At 37.1% G+C, this 13,079-nt stretch overlaps 1 protein-coding gene across 2 annotated transcripts in view; it reads left to right on the top strand.

The window, feature by feature from the left end:
• EPC2 (enhancer of polycomb homolog 2) overlaps window positions 1-13,079 on the top strand; it is a 127,775-nt gene that overhangs the window by 105,270 nt on the left and 9,426 nt on the right. For both annotated transcript variants that reach the window (XM_006054100.3, XM_006054099.3), the window contains 3 exons: window positions 2,210-2,299; window positions 5,846-5,991; window positions 6,101-6,444. In XM_006054100.3, the coding sequence (XP_006054162.1) occupies window positions 2,210-2,299; window positions 5,846-5,991; window positions 6,101-6,444 (580 nt within the window). The remainder of the gene's footprint in view (window positions 1-2,209; window positions 2,300-5,845; window positions 5,992-6,100; window positions 6,445-13,079) is intronic.

Raw genomic sequence — 13,079 nt, 5'->3', positions numbered from 1 at the left:
AAGTTGTCAGATGGTCTTGCTCAAGGTTATGTGGCAGTCTGGATGGGAGGGCAGTTAAAAAAAATATTAAAAAAAATAAGTAATATTGACAGAAGATTATGTTGTTAGACTCAGGCAGGGCTTTGAATAGTCATGGGACATGAATTAGATGACATTTTGAAGGAATGAGGGCACAAATAGTAGGTCTTTTCCAGATAGAAAATGTAGGGAAGGGTCCCAGACAGAGAAAACAGCATATTAGAAGGAATTGCTAGCAGTAAATTTAAGTGAGGAGTGAAATGGTTAGATAAATACATATATAAAAGCCAATAAAGTTCTGCTATACATTCCCAGCCTTTTAAGAATGATGCTAAGGGATACTGTGTTTAGTAGAAACTTTTCCTATATTGCTAGAATCAGTCTATCCAGTCTGATAGACGCACTCAGCATACTAGATATATTCCTCATCTGTTAAGGAATCTTCACCTCTGTTCTAAATTCTTACATTTATTCATATAGTCCCCTTCCCACATGAAATTACATTTTGAAACTACTAGGTTCCTCTGAATCCTTGTACTGGGTCCTTGAAAAACATTAATTTTTATAGTGGTATCCCTGGTTGCTAAACAGTAAGTAAGCATGTACCTATAGTTGAACATTATTCAGTGAGGCAACTATTTAGAATGTGGCTCTTACAAAGTCAGGATTTTATTGCTTAAAAGATAATTAAAATAATCATACGCTTCTTCTGTGTGCAATAAACAAGAATAAAGGAATAAGGAGCCTTAAAGAACTTAAAGAACCAGACTTCTCCAACTGATTTGCAAAAGAGCAGAGTACAAACCCAGTCTCTTCTCAATCATGCTTCTGATTCTCCTAACATCAGCGCTGTCTTCTTAAATCTCAGACTAAATCCTGGAAACCCCTCCTTGGGTAATCCGGAGGAAGGGATGCAAAAAATTTCTGAGACTTTGTTTGTGACACTTTCTGTGTACATTGTAGAAGAGGTAGTTGTTTTATAAAGGAACCAAAGTATAAAATTCACATTTGGGATTTCCTTTCCAATTTCAGGTTTGAGTTTGGTTCCCTAGGAAGAAGAATCAGCCCCAGCTTACTGTTTCTGTGTCTCCCCCATAGGGTTGGTGGAGGTATATTGGAACCTCAAACAAATGCCTTTCTCCCCTGGATGATCCTGCTCAGTGGTAATTACCACAGTTTTGAAATAATGTGGAGAAAGCATTTTTCCTCTCAAAATAGGAAGAGAGGGATTTGTGAGGTTCAAAAGTTTGCAAGTAAAGGTGGTTGAGCCAGCGTTGTCAGAAAAAGAGATGTACTCCCAAGTGAAATTGCGAGACAACTGAAACTTAAGTACCAAAACTTTTTTTTTTTAATTTTAACCATTATGGGTAGAAATTTATCTAAACCATATTATTTCCTGCCAAATCAGAGTATATTTGTATTTCACTTAATCTGTTTTTGATAACATAACGTTTGCTGTAATGTACCAGTGCTGCCTTAGAGGTCTGCTCAGATTATGTAGGGGGATTTGTCCTAGTCTCACTTGGTCCTGTGCTTTTAATATGTGACAACTTTTTGAAAGTCTTTATTCTTTAGCTGTCCAATGGTGAGATTAGTACTTCTAAACCAGTCTGCTTACCTTTTAGCAAGTCCTCTTTCCTCTTTTGATTTTCAGCTTCTGATCTGTTAAATTTTAAAAATGATTTTAAAAACAAGTAGGGAAATAAGGGACTCCCCTTTCAGTGCAGTGTATGAACTTTTCAGCTTTGGGGGATGGGAGGTTATTCATAAGCTTTTTTTATCTTCCTAGTTTTAGGCTTTATTATAGAGAAATGAAGTTATTGTATAAAAGCATACCTACCTATAGATGAAGCATAATTATTATTACAAAGTATTTATGGCCACATACAATATTTATAAAATGTATAAATGGGGTATGTAAAAACCATACGAATTATTCTCAAGCTTAAAGCGTTTACATGTTCAGAAACAGTTAAGCAATACCATGTAAACTGCAAGAATTTACCCATTAAAAATGATTATTAACCGTACAAAACTTCTGCTAATCTTTAAGTATTTTGGGGAATTCACTACCTACTGTATGTAATGTGGAGTGATTCACTGTTTGTGATCAGATTCTGATTTTAGACCATTACAAAGATTGTTGACTTTTGGTAACTCCTAAATGGAACACTTCATGCTTCTTTCCTAGGTACCGTCCCCAGCATCAGAACCCGAAGAAGAAAATGATCCTGATGGTCCCTGTGCTTTCAGGAGGCGGGCAGGATGCCAGTATTATGCTGTAAGAACTATATTTTTTGTGGTGTTTTGGGAACTGGAATTAAATGTCAAGATGACTTCAGTTCAATTCAGTTGTTAAGTCATGTCCAATTCCTTGCGACTCCCACGGACTGCAGCACACAGTCCATCACCAGTTCCCGGAGATTACTCAGACTACTGTCCATCGAGTCACTGATGCCATCGAACCATCTCATACTCTGTCGTCCCCTTCTCCTCCTGCCTTCAGTCTTTCCCAGCATCAGGGTCTTTTCAGATGAGTCACTCCTTCACATCAGGTGGCCAAGTATTGGAATTTCAGCTTCATCATTAGACCTTCCAGTGAATATTCAGGACGGATTTCCGTTAGCATGGACTGTTGGATCTCCCTGCAGTCCAGGGGACTCTCAAGAATCTTCTCCACACCACAGTTCAAAAGTATCGATGCTTTGGTGCTCAGCTTTCTTTATAGTCCAACTCTCACATCTATACATGACTACTGGAAAACCTATAGCTTTGACTAGATGGACCTTTGTTGGCAGAGTAATGTCTCTGCTTTGTAATATGCTATCTAAGTTGGTCATAACTTTTGTTCCAAGGAGCAAGCGTCTTTTAATTTCATGGCTGCAGTCACCATCTGCAGTGATTTTGGAGCCCCCCAAAATAAAGCCTCTCACTTTTTCCATTGTTTCCCCTTCTATTTACCATGAAGTGATGGGACTGGATGCCATGATCTTAGTTTTCTGAAAGTTGAGTTTTAAGCCAACTTCTTCACTCTCCTCTTTCAGTTTCATCAAAGACTCTTTAGTTCTTCTTCCACTTTCTTCCATAAGGGTGGTGTCATCTGCATATCTGAGGTTATTGATATTTCTCCCAGCAATCTTAATTCCAGCTTGTTCTTCATCCAGCCCAGAGTTTCTCACGGTGTACTCTGCATATAGGTTAAATAAGCAGGGTGACAATATACAGCCTTGACATACTGCTTTCCCAATGTGGAACCAGTCTGTTGTTCCATGTGTCCTGTTTTAACTGTTGTTTCTTGACCGGCATACAGATTTCTCAGGAGGAAGGTCAGATGGCCTGGTATTCCCATCTCTTTTAAGAATTTTCCACAGCTTGTTGTGTTCCACACAGTCAAAGGCTTTGGCTTAGTCAATAAAGCAAAAGTAGATGTTTTTCTGGAACTTACTTGCTTTTTTTGATGACCCAATGGATGTTGGCAATTTTTTCTCTGGTTCCTCTGCCTTTTCTAAATCCAGCTTGATCATCTGGATGTTCACGATTCATGTACTGTTGAAGCCTGGCTTGTAGAATTTTGAGCATTACTTTGCTAGCATGTGAAATAAGTGCAATTGTGCTGGAGTTTGAACATTCTTTGGCATTGCCTTTTTTTAAGGATTGGAATGAAAACTCACCTTTTCCAGTCCTGTGGTCACTGCTGAATTTTCCAAATTTGCTGGCATATTGAGTGCAGCACTTTCACAGCATCATCTTTTAGGATTTGAAATAGCTCAGCTGGAATTTCATCACCTCCACTAGCTTTGTTTGTAGTGATGCTTCCTAAAGCCCACTTGAGTGCATTCCAGGATGTCTGGCTCTAGGTGAGGGATCACACCATGGTGGTTATCTGAGTCATGAAGATCTTTTTTATATAGTTCTTCTGTGTATTCTTGCCACCTCTTCTTAATATCTTCTGCTTCTGTCAGGTCCATACCATTTCTGTCCTTTATTGTGCTCATCTTTGCATGAAATGTTCCCTTGGTATCTCTAACTCTGTTGAAGAGATCTCTAGTCTTTCCCGTTTTATTGTTTTCCTCTATTTCTTTTCATTGATCACTGAGGAAGTCTTTCTTATCTCTCCTTACTATTCTTGGAACTCTGCATTCAGATGGGTATGTCTTTCCTTTTCTCCTTTGCCTTTAGCTTTCTTTTTTTCTTAGCTATTTGTAAGGCCTCCTCACACAACCATTTTGCCTTTCTGCATTTCTTTTTCTTAGGGATGATCTTAATCACTGCCTCCTGTACAGTGTCATGAACCTCTGTCTGTAGTTCTTCAGGCACTCTGTCTATCAGATCTAATCCCTTGAATCTATTTTCACTTCCACTGTATGATTGTAAGGGATTTGATTTATGTCATACATGAATGGTCTAGTGGTTTTCCCTACTTTCTTCAATTTAAGTCTGAATTTTGCAATAAGGAGTTCATGATCTGAGCCACGGTCAGCTCCTGGTTATTACTTTGCCAACAAAGGTCCATCTAGTCAAAGCTATGGTTTTTCCAGTAGTCATGTATGGATGTGAGAGTTGGAGTATAAGGAAAGCTGAGTGCCAAAGAAGTGATGCTTTTAAACTGTGGTGTTGGAGAAAACTCTTTAGAGTCCCTTGCACTGCAAGGAAATCCAACCAGTACATGCTAAAGGAAATCAGTCTTGAATATTCATTGGAAGGACTGATGCTGAGGCTGAAATTCCAATATTTTAGCCACCTGATGTGAAGAATTGACTCATTGGAAAAGACCCTGATGCTGGGAAAGATTGAAGGTGGGAGGAGAAGGGAAAGTCAGAGGACAGGCTGGTTGGATGGCATCACTGACTTGATGGACATGAGTTTGAGCAGGCCCTGGGAGTTGGTGATGGACAGGGAAGCCTGGCGTGCTGCAGTCCATGGGGTCGCAAAGAGTCAGACACAACTGAGCGACTGAACTGAACTGAACTGAGGAAATGGGAAGGCTAAGAAACGCACAGTATGTCATTAAAAATAGAGGAAGTATGAATTTCATCTGTGCTTGCTTGCTTTTTTTTCTCTATTTTTCAAATTATGAAAGTATGATAACACATTTACAGAAGATGTGGAAAACACAGAACAAAGTTGCATATAGTTCCACCATATATTACAATTATTTTTTTAAGTAGATAAATTAAGATTTTTAGTTGAATTTCAATATCAAACTCTTAAAAATTAATAGAATGAATTTACAGAAAAGTAGAAGCATATAGTAGACCTGAAAAGCACCATGCACCAATTCAACATAATTGAGATTTATACAGTTTTCACACAACTGTGGGATACAATTTCTATTCAGGTTTTCATTGACTACAAACTGGGTGACACTAGAACATACTCAGGTACCTAAAATAAGGTCATGCTTGCTTTCTTGAAGTTCAATTTTTGAAAATCCTATTGAAGTCTCTGTAATATATCTCAGCAGCAAGTTTATAAATTACTAAATTCATTATCTCTAGAGTCACTGAGAGTTGGACACTGCTGAGCAACTGAACAGCAACTCTTCTACATAAATGTTAAAAGCCACATTGTTCTTTAAAGATACATTTCTTTTAAAATATATCTTAAATATATTGATAGTCATAAAAATTTAGTTTAAGTTATTTTGATGAGTGAACTTCTATATCAGTTTTATAGAATTTTACCTGGTTAACATTTAAATCCCGATTTTAAATTTTTATATCTAAATTTTAATTGTTCTAATACTATAGTTACTTTATCATGATTTAACTTTTCTTCATTTCAGAATTATTCTATGAGTTTCAGTTTTTCTTTCCATTTTGTGCAGCCTCGTTTGGACCAAACTAACCGTTCATTTGGAAATTCAGAATTGGCAGATTTGGATAAGTTAAGATACAGGCATTGTCTTACAACACTCACAGTCCCAAGACGATGTATAGGATTTGCAAGAAGGCGAATTGGCAGAGGTGGAAGGTAAACTGTTCATTTTGACATGGTATTTGTTTACAAGATGGAAGGGACGGTATCAAGAAAATGTTATTAACTTCTTCTAGGTAATATTTGGCTTTATATTGCTTTTCAGGGTCATAATGGACCGGATAGCCACAGAACATGACCCAGTCCTGAAACAGATAGACCCTGAAATGCTGAATGGTTTTTCAAGCGCTTCCCAAAATATAGACTTTTCTTCTAATTTCTCTCGGACCAATGCTTCCAGTAAACATTGTGAAAATAGACTGTCCCTTTCTGAAATATTAAGCAATATCAGATCATGTCGACTACAGTGTTTCCAGCCAAGGCTACTAAATTTACAGGACAGTGATAGTGAAGAATGTACCTCAAGAAAACCAGGGCAGACTGTGAACAATAGAAGAGTTTCTGCAGCATCTGTAGCTTTATTGAACACCAGCAAGAATGGCATATCAGGTAAGTTGCCACTTGTTAAAAGTATATCCTCTTCTCTTCTTAATTTTTCATTATCCACTAAATAGACTTTCGGGATGAATTTTGAAGGTTTATTTTCATGATCCTACTGAGGAAAGGAATTTTAGCTTAACCTACGTTTTTTGGGTTTTTTTTCCCCCCAATGTAGGAAACTAAACTCTATTATTGTGGTTTGCATTTTAACCAGAAGTTCCAAACCAATACCTGTAAAACCACTCACTTTGACTGTGCGTGCCTGGTACGATGAGTGTGCAGGGAGAATGTGTAGAGAATTCTCTCTGGGCAGAGTGATTATTAGCTACTATCAGATCATCATAGCACAAAAGTGTTTTTGTTATAGAAAGCTTAACACACTAACCTGACAGGCTCCTCTGTCCATGGAATTCTCCAGGCAAGAATACTGAAGTGGGTTACCATTTCTTTCTCCAGGGGATCTTCCTGACCCAGGGATCAAACCCAGGTCTCACGCATTGTAAGCAGATTCTTTACCATCTGAGCCATCAGGGAAGCCTCTTTTCCTTTCACTTTCACTTATTGTATTAACTTTGCTTAAATTTAAGCATTGCCCCTCAGAAATTCCATTAAAGCTTTCTTTCTGAAAAATGTAGTTTTGGTCTGATAATATACCTCTCTAATTGAGATCAAGAAGTATTTTTCATTTTAAGAGGCATTGTACTAAAATTAATATACCTCAGCATTGTAAATAATGTGTAACATCTAGAGACTCTAAGATGTAATTTTGATTTGTTTTCTTCTGTGGATAGTCTTCTCTTTATCACATATATATAAGTGTATAATTTGTGAGTGTCTTTATAATGTATAAATTGCAAAAAATGCACGGTATACAAAGGCAAAGCTAGATGTGGCTTGACTTAAACTGTTGATATCCTTTCTTTCTGTAAAATGTATTTATTTCTAAATTATTTCCTGGACAGTATATTTTAGTATATAAAATTGATATGTTATGCTTCTTCAAAGTGATTTTTTTTTTTAAACTTTACATAATTGTATTAGTTTTGCCAAATATCAAAATGAATCCACCACAGGTATACATGTGTTCAAAGTGATTTTAAATCATTTTAGGTTGAAATTTTGCCTATATAGTGTTTAGTCCTTTTTAATTACTGTGCTGTTTATTTTCAAACTTTACTTAGGTGTTTGTCTATTTAAAGGTTGTTATGGAAAATTGGATTTGTTTGAATGATTGGAAGTTGGCATATCATTTCTCCAACTTAGTTGGTTAATTTTCTCCCAAACGAATTTAGGTAAGGAAAATGGTATCCCATTTTATATAAAGTTCATGAGTGTGAAGTTTAATGACCTTTTGAAGCTGAAATGGATTAATACCTAATATGACTTTAGACAGCAGGATTCTTAGAAGTGTAAAAATAGTAGGAGCCAGACATCCTGGAATGTGAAGTCAAGTGGGCCTTTAGGAAGTATCACTAAGAACAAAGCTAGTGGAGGTGATGGAATTCCAGTTGAGCTGTTTCAAATCCTAAAAGATGATGCTTTGAAAGTGCTACACTCAGTATGCCAACAAATTTGGAAAACTCTTCAGTGGCCACAGACTGGAAAAGGTCAGTTTTCATTCCATCCCAAAGAAAGGCAATGCCAAAGAATACTCAGACTACCTCACAATTGCACTCATCTCACACGCTAATAAAGTAATGCTCAAAATTCTCCAAGCCAGGCTTCAGCAATATGTGAACAGTGAACCTCCAGATGTTCAAGCTGGTTTTAGAAAAGACAGAGGAACCAGAGATCAAATTGTCAACATCCACTGGAGCCCATTAATGAACATCATCGAAAAGGCAAGAGAATTCCAGAAAAACATCTATTTCTGCTTTATTGACTAAGCCAAAGCCTTTGACTGTGTGGATCACAGTAAACTGGAAAATTCTGAAAGAGATGGGCATACCAGACCACCTGACCTGCCTCTTGAGAAATCTTTATGCAGGTCAGGAAGCAACAGTTAGAATTGGACATGGAACAACAGACTGGTTCCAAATAGGAAAAGGAGTACGTCAAGGCTGTATATTGTCACCCTGCTTATTTAACTTATATGCAGAGTACATCATGAGAAACGCTGGGCTGGAAGAAGCACAGCTGGAATCAAGACTGCTGGGAGAAATATCAATAACCTCAGATATGCAGATGACACCACCCTTATGGAAGGAAGCGAAGAAGAACTAAAGAGCCTCTTGATGAAAGTGAAAGAGGAGAGTGAAAAAGTTGGCTTACAGTTCAACATTCCGAAAATGAAGATCATGGCATCCGGTCCCATCACTTCATGGCAAATAGAAGGGGAAAGAGTGGAAACTGTGGCAGACTTTATTTTTGGGGGCTCCAGAATCACTGCAGATGTTGACTGCAGCCATGAAATTAAAATACGCTTACTTCTTGGAAGGAAAGTTAGGACCAACCTAGGCAACATATTCAAAAGCAGAGACATTACTTTGCCAACGAAGGTCTGTCTAGTCAAGGCTGTGGTTTTTCCAGTAGTCACGTATGGATGTGAGAGTTGGACTATAAAGAAAGCTGAGCACCAAAGAACAGATGCTTTTGAACTGTGGTGTGGAGAAGACTCTTGAGAGTCCCTTGGACTGAAGGAGATCCAACCAGTCCATCCTAAAGGAGATCAGTCCTGGGTGTTCATTGGAAGGACTGATGTTGAAGCTGAAACTCCAGTACTTTGGCCACCTGATGCAAAGAACTGACTCATCTGAAAAGACCCTGATGCTGGGAAAGATTGAAGGTGGGTGGAGAAGGGGATGACAGAGGATGAGATGATTGGATGGCATCACAGACTTAATGGGAATGCTTTTGGGTAAACTCCAGATTTTGGTGATGGACATGGAGGCCTGGCATGCTGCAGTCATGGGGTCGCAAAGGGTCAGACACGACTGAGCGACTGAACTGAACTGTCGAATATTAGGTCACGTCCTTTTTCAGCCAACTCTAAGACATTATTCAAATTATTTAACTGAAATTCCTGTACCAAAAATTACAATAATTTTGCCAAAAAGAGAGTTTAAAAACATATCAAACATAAGCATTTATAAGTAGATTTGACCATAGATTGAATTTTTTCTCTACCAATGAATGTCATAACAAAGGATTGATTTTAAGTGTTCCTTCTCAACTTGAATATGGCCAAATATTTGCAGCTTTCTACTGTACTTTCCTGAAACACTTCAGAACTATTTGACTTGACTCTTCCAGAAAATATATATGTTTCTCTTTATTGTATCATCAGTACTCTGCATGTATGGATTCAGAATATAACAAGTCCATACAGTCAGCTCTGGAATTTTATGACACTACCATGTATCAGCATAAAATAAGCATTTGAAATATTATTTTAGGCTTGCATACACTTCTCAGGGAATTTAAATCACATATATGTGATAGATAATAAGATTTTTTCTATTTTTACCTTTCCCCTGTCATCAGAAAAAAATAGTGGTTTTGGTCTATGCCATTTTTCCTTCTTATGTTTATGTTTGTTATGTAATGGTACTGTGTCTCAATTTAGTACCATTCCTTTATTTATTATTAAAGGATTTTGTTCATGTTTTCTCTCTGCTGACTATAACCCTCTGTAGTCATTGAAGTCACAAGGTGGTTTGTTTTTAATAAATTTCTTTTGTTTCAAAATATTAGGCATGGTATATAAATTCATAATGAGACGTGTTTTTAACAGCAGTTTTGTAAACAGCTGAAAAGCTGTAGCAGTTATTTGTTTGTTTGGGCCACCCTACAGGGTCTGCGGGATCTTAGTTTCTCAACCAGGAATCAAACCTGGGCCCACAGCCGTAAAAGTGTAGAATCCTAGCTATTGGACCACCAGGGAATTTGCCCATGGCAGTTTTAAGTACGCCCCTTACCAGTTATGTTCATTACATAGTTTCTCAGTTCTGGATAGATCATTTAAAGAGGATTCTGTTACACTTCAGTAAATATGGATAGAAATTCCTTTTTTACCTAAAGAGAATTTAAGGAATTTCTTAGAAGTTACGTTTTTATATTTGATGTGCTTAGTCACTCAGTCGTGTCTGACTCTTTGTGACTCCATGAACAGTAGCCCACCAGGCTCCTCTGTCCATGGGATTCTCCAGGCAAGAATACTGGAGTGGGTTGCCATTTCCTTCTCCATTATATTTGATGGACATATGCAAAAGAATTGAATCCTCATACATTTGGTTTCTTTTAATCTATGTGTCTGTAACACTTGTGCTTTCTGCTTAATTGTTAGTGGACTTGGTCAGGAGAACCTGCGTGTCTTTAAGAGTAACAGGACTGATTGAGAACCATGTTTTTACTTGGCAGAGAGTATCAAGTACTGAATATTCTGTTTCGCAGCTGGGAAATTCACAGCAAATAAAGGGTTTGATCAGAAATAGAAACCTGATACACATGACAGTTGTATCACAAGTTCCTTAGTTCTTAAACAACAACCTTGAACATGAGAGCCACTGACAGAAAATTTTCTTACTTTTATGTTGTTAATAACCCAATTAATGTTTTTCAAGTCACAGTTGCTGTGTCCTGAATGTAATCTAATTATTATTTTCAGTATCATACTAAATGGACTTAAAGGGAAACAAATAGAATTGTGTGTCCTAGGTACTAATAAGAACTAAAACTGAAGACTTTATTTAGTTAATTATTAAATAAAAGTATGTTGTCTTAATTGAAAACCTATTCTCAAAGAAAAGAAGTAGGACAGAGAAAGGAAAGATAGATGTGCTAATAAATAAAGGAAGTGCATAACCAAGGAAAATTATTTTTAATACATAATTATTTAGGATCTAACATATGCAAAGCACTATGTTAAGTGTTTGGAAGTTGCAGAATTTTAGAAGACAATAATCCTTACCTTCAGGGAGCTTATAACAAGCAAATATTATATTATTTAAATAAATAGATGATAAAGTTTTCAGTCATTTGAAACTGCAGTATTTGTTCTTTTGAGATACTATTCTTAAATCCCAACCTTAAGAAAATATATTTCACATCTAAAAGTAGCATTGCTTGTTCAGACTCGAAGAGCAATTTATGTTTAATCGTGGGTTAGACTAATGCATGGTTGCAGTGTCTTTTCCCATTCTTTCTGAAAATGGTATAAAATGTTTGCAAGCATGAAAGTTTTTTAAAAAGGAAAACTATGTTTTAACACCAGCTGAGGTACTCACAAGGACTTATTTTTTAAGTTAGAGTCACTTCCAAAGGTGAGAAATAGATTTAGACTTCAGGAGTTTAAAAGATTTTGGTTTGACTGCTAAAGGAAATCATACTGAAATTTCAATTATAACTATTTAGCTTGGGTTTCAGAAGTTTAAATGGATCTTTAGTCTGTTTTATCGTCACATTTCATTTGTTCCTCATTCCCCACCCCTTTCACCCTCTCACTTCCTGTCTCACCTCTCATCTTCACCCTGGTTAGTATCCCCACAGTTTTGCAGTTTACTCATTAGTTACATTAGAGGATGTGAATAGTCCTGGATTATATTGTCGGCTTTTGTGGATCGGAATATTTGTCCTCAGAGTAGGTCCAGTGGTTTTTTGTGAACCTTACCTGGTTGCTTGCTATTATCTAGAAGGATTAAAGTAGGATCTCCTCCTCCATGTAACCCCAGATCCAGCTTTTAAAACAAGCAGACATTGCATATAATCAGCATTGCTTCAACAAGTTATATATTAAAACTTTTATAATAGACCTACCTGGTAGATGAAGACATGCCAAATAATCATTTTGACTTTTAGATGATTTTTACTATCACATTAGATGTTCTTCATTAAGCTGCAAAAACTTGGTCTAGGCTAGTATTTTAAAATATTCGTGGCTTCCCAAGAATCACTTTAGCCTACTTTTAGAAAAACACTGCATTAAAAGTTAGAAGATTATTTTTTCAAAGGTAGCAGATACAAGCACAAAAATCGTGTGTTTATACTCGGTTGTAGGGTATCCAGAATGTGTTTCTATTCGGTGTTTCTTTTTATTAGTTTATCAATGAAACAACAGTAAAAAGTTGACTGCTGCTGCTGCTAAGTTGCTTCAGTCATGTCCGACTCTGTGCAACCCAGTTGACGGCAGCCTACCAGGCTCCTCTGTCCTTGGGATTCTCCAGGCAAGAACACTGGAGTGGGTTGCTGTTTCCTTCTCCAATGCATGAAAGTGAAGTCGCTCAGTCGTGTCTGGCTCTCCGTGATTCCATGGACTGCAGCCTAGGCTCCTCCGTCCATGGGAGTTTCCAGGCAAGAGTACTGGAGTGGGGTGCCATTGCGTTCTCCAAAAAAGTTGACAGATACTTTTAAAGATTTCCCACATACTCAAGAATGTTTTCTCTGGGCCCAAGTTTAAGAAACAGTGATGTAGAGGGAGGGGGGTTCGGGATGGGGGGCACGGGTGTACGTGTGGCGGATTCATTTCGATGTTTGGCGGAGCTAATACAATATTGTAAAGTTTAAAAATAAAAGAAAATTAAAAAAGAAAAAAAAAAATTCTTACCCCTGAAACTAAAAAAAAAAAAAGAAAGAAAGAAACAGTGATGTAAAGCTTTATCAATATACCAGTGTAAAATCTAGTGGAGGTACCTAGAGTATGTTTGTAT

Source organism: Bubalus bubalis, chromosome 2 (genome assembly GCF_019923935.1).
Source record: "Bubalus bubalis isolate 160015118507 breed Murrah chromosome 2, NDDB_SH_1, whole genome shotgun sequence".
Lineage (NCBI taxonomy): Eukaryota > Metazoa > Chordata > Mammalia > Artiodactyla > Bovidae > Bubalus > Bubalus bubalis.
Note: the sequence above shows the minus strand (reverse complement) of the source record. Positions and strands in the feature narration are given on the sequence as shown.